This window comes from Oncorhynchus keta, chromosome 23 (assembly GCF_023373465.1).
Source record: "Oncorhynchus keta strain PuntledgeMale-10-30-2019 chromosome 23, Oket_V2, whole genome shotgun sequence".
In the NCBI taxonomy this organism is placed as follows: domain Eukaryota; kingdom Metazoa; phylum Chordata; class Actinopteri; order Salmoniformes; family Salmonidae; genus Oncorhynchus; species Oncorhynchus keta.
In genome coordinates, this window is record NC_068443.1 from 16969382 (window position 1) to 16972333 (window position 2952).

The 2952-nt window shown below is 42.4% G+C and overlaps 1 protein-coding gene across 1 annotated transcript; it reads right to left on the reverse strand.

Moving 5' to 3' along the window:
• Positions 1-388: 388 nt before the first annotated feature.
• Positions 389-2712, reverse strand: ltb4r2b (leukotriene B4 receptor 2b). The gene is made up of 5 exons (XM_035799565.2): positions 2640-2712; positions 1658-2280; positions 1155-1355; positions 997-1040; positions 389-868 (listed from the first exon to the last, which is right to left on the reverse strand). Exons 1-5 carry the CDS (start codon positions 2650-2652, stop codon positions 613-615), a joined length of 1137 nt encoding a protein of 378 aa, XP_035655458.1. The 5' UTR covers positions 2653-2712; the 3' UTR covers positions 389-612.
• Between the last annotated feature and the right edge of the window lie 240 nt (positions 2713-2952).

Sequence of the window (2952 nt, forward strand, 5' to 3'; positions counted from 1 at the left end):
CTCATCTCATATGCACCTCTCCCAATACTGTATTCTACTGTATCTTAGTCCTTTCCGCTCTGACATCACTCATCCATACATGTATATAGTCTTAATTCATTCCTTAGATTTGTGTGTATTGGGTATATGTTGTGTAATTTGTTAGATATTACTGCACTGACGAAGCACAAGCATTTGTCTACACCTGCAATAAAAATCTGCTAATCACGTATGTGACCCTTAAAATTGGATTTGTTTGGTTAGGTAATTATAACCTGAAGTTGAGTTTACATATTCAGAACTCACATTATTAATACTTTTCCACACTTATTTTAATCACAATATTCCCCAGTATTATAAGTGTTATTTACAACAGGGGATTCAACAAACATTCAAGCAGTACAAGCAGTGTATTAAAAGTATTTAATTTTGGGTGGGGCACATTTAAAAAATGCATTTACAAAAATTAGTGGCAGTGACTTTGGGTCTACTGAGAAACTTGTCTAACACGAGGTGCACTGAATATTGTAGGGATTCTTTCAGATGGTCCCATTTGGACAGGTAAAGGTTTCGAAGCAGTCTGTGTGCAGCAGTGCATCGTCATGATGAGTGGATAGCATATGCAGTGCAACTCTACACAAGTGTCTGTTTTTCGTTCTTCACAGCATTGCCCCCAGTGCTGCTAAAAGACAACGCATCTTTTAGTCCAATTCCCTTCTTTATCCCAGTGTCCAGGGATGTCCCCTCGAAGAGCCGAGCCATGAAGGCAATGCCGTCCTCTCTGATGTAGGATTTTCCAGCAAAGGTGTAGAGAATAGGGTTAGCACAGCTGCTGATGAAGGCTAAAGCGGAGGTCACAGCACGACTGGGCTGCCATACCATATCTAGTCTGCAGAGAGAGGGATAGAGTTCATGTTGCAGTTCCAGTCCTTTTCTTATTGTATGGGTGTTGGTGCTTATGTTAAGTTTAACTTTGGCTAAATGGAGTGGAAAGATGTTGGGTTGGTTGGCACATACCTCTTTTTCGTTGGTGAGCTGTCATCAAACTGTTCAGCCACCACCTAGGAGAGGAAAAAGTACAGTCATTCCTTCACTGTAAAATAGTATAACTTTCTATGCTACACTCCACACTGAGTGAAATTGCAAGATAAACAATACCATATGATCACACACACCTGTATTATGTTATTGAGGTGATATGGCAACCAGAAGATGCCAAACATCACAACGATGGCCAGGATGAGTTTCTCACTGCGGACCTTACGACGGAACTTGGTCTGTCTGAGGCGTCTCAGGATGCAGACGTAGCTGCTCACTATAACCCCATACGGAACCAGGAATCCCACTACTGTCTCAAAGGTGTACTGGTACACCACCTGAACATGAGAAAGTATGTAATGATAAACTGCACACATGTAATGACATGGTGCAACACCAGGCTTATTTGAACACGAATGGGTCTGTCATACCAAGATCAAGCTAAAATGTAAGATTAGTTAGGATTTATGATGTCAGGAAGAAAGGGAGGCTCCTGTGATTTTAGTAGTCATATAATGACTGTACCTGTATCAACATGTAAACCTCTTCCTAATCCTGAATAACTATATACTTAAACCAGAAAAAATATATAATGTATCTAACTTCATTAACTTAATATTCACTTATCTCTTGAACTTACATATCGAGACCGGGAGTGATTTGAGGCACACACCAGGCGGGTGTTGTTCTGTTCATCATGATCATACCTCACCTGCCTGAACACCAGAGCAGGGATAGAAATTGAGAACACTAGGGCCCAGAGCACAGCTATTGCCCGCACCACCATCTTCTTGCTGGCCAGGGCCGCCACTCGATGGGGCCACACCACTGCAACTAGCCTGTGCAGGCTCATCAGCGTGATGAGGAAGATGGAGGCGTACATGTTAGTGTTGCATAGGTAAAACAGCCCCTTGCACATGGGGTCGCCAAAGTCCCAGTTCTGCCTGGCCAGATAAATTAGGAAAAAGATGGTAAGGCACATGAGAAAGCCATCGGCGCACGCAAGGTTGAGGATGAGGAGGGTGGTAACGGAGCGTTGGCGGGCACGGGCCAGGATGCTCCAAATGATGAAGAGGTTTCCTGGGACGCCGAGGAGGAAGACCAGGCCCAAGATGAGGGCTCCTATGGCTGTGGTGGCGTCATTACTCACGATGCTGGAATCCTCAACAGTGTCTTTGGTGAAGAGGATAGAGGTGGAAGTGGACTTGTGGAGATAATGGAGGAGGGAACTGCCATTCTTAGCCATAGTGAGGGTTATTGGCTCTGAGGGAGAGAGGGAGAAAGACAGAGTTATCCATGGACTCTAATGGCTACTGTGTGTTATCAACCTTCAAGTTGAAAAGTAGCACAGAGCTTGGGTCATTGACAAAGAGTATGACCTACATAAAACACAGTTATCAGTAGATATTTTACTTATTGAAGCTAAGCTAAGAACATATTGTTTTAATGTAAAGGTTTTAGTTGAGTGCTCAAGGTGCTGTCTGTCATCTTCAATCTCTGTGTGATTAAAGAAGGAAGGAGATGGACGAGTCAGAAAAAAGGAGGAAATCAATGTCATTGGCCATTTGTACAGTTATTAGCTCTGAGGTAAAGGGTGAAACAATAGCCCCGTTTGTTTATACCTGTTGCTAACATGTGCCCTTTGTCTTGATCTTTTCTACATTCTGATTGTGCCCAGGCTAAATTTCTAGACAGGTGTAGACAATAAAATTGTGATCTGATTGTGATCAGGCACACATTGTGTCTGGATATCAAACAGACCTGGATGGTGAAATCATTTAAATCATCATTATAATCATCACTCTAAAATCATTGACCCAGGTAGCACCAATGATTTATGATATCATTGTCTTAAATAAACTCCGATTATTTTTAAAGAATATCTGTCAAATAGTTTCCATACAGGGAGGCACCAACTTAGTGCTGACACAGTGG

Coding starts and splice junctions, on each gene's coding strand:
- ltb4r2b (XM_035799565.2), bottom strand. Junction 1,356..1,657: donor ATCACTCCCGGTCTCGATAT/GTAAGTTCAAGA, acceptor TCTCATGTTCAG/GTGGTGTACCAGTACACCTT. Junction 869..996: donor AGCTCACCAACGAAAAAGAG/GTATGTGCCAAC, acceptor CTCTCTCTGCAG/ACTAGATATGGTATGGCAGC.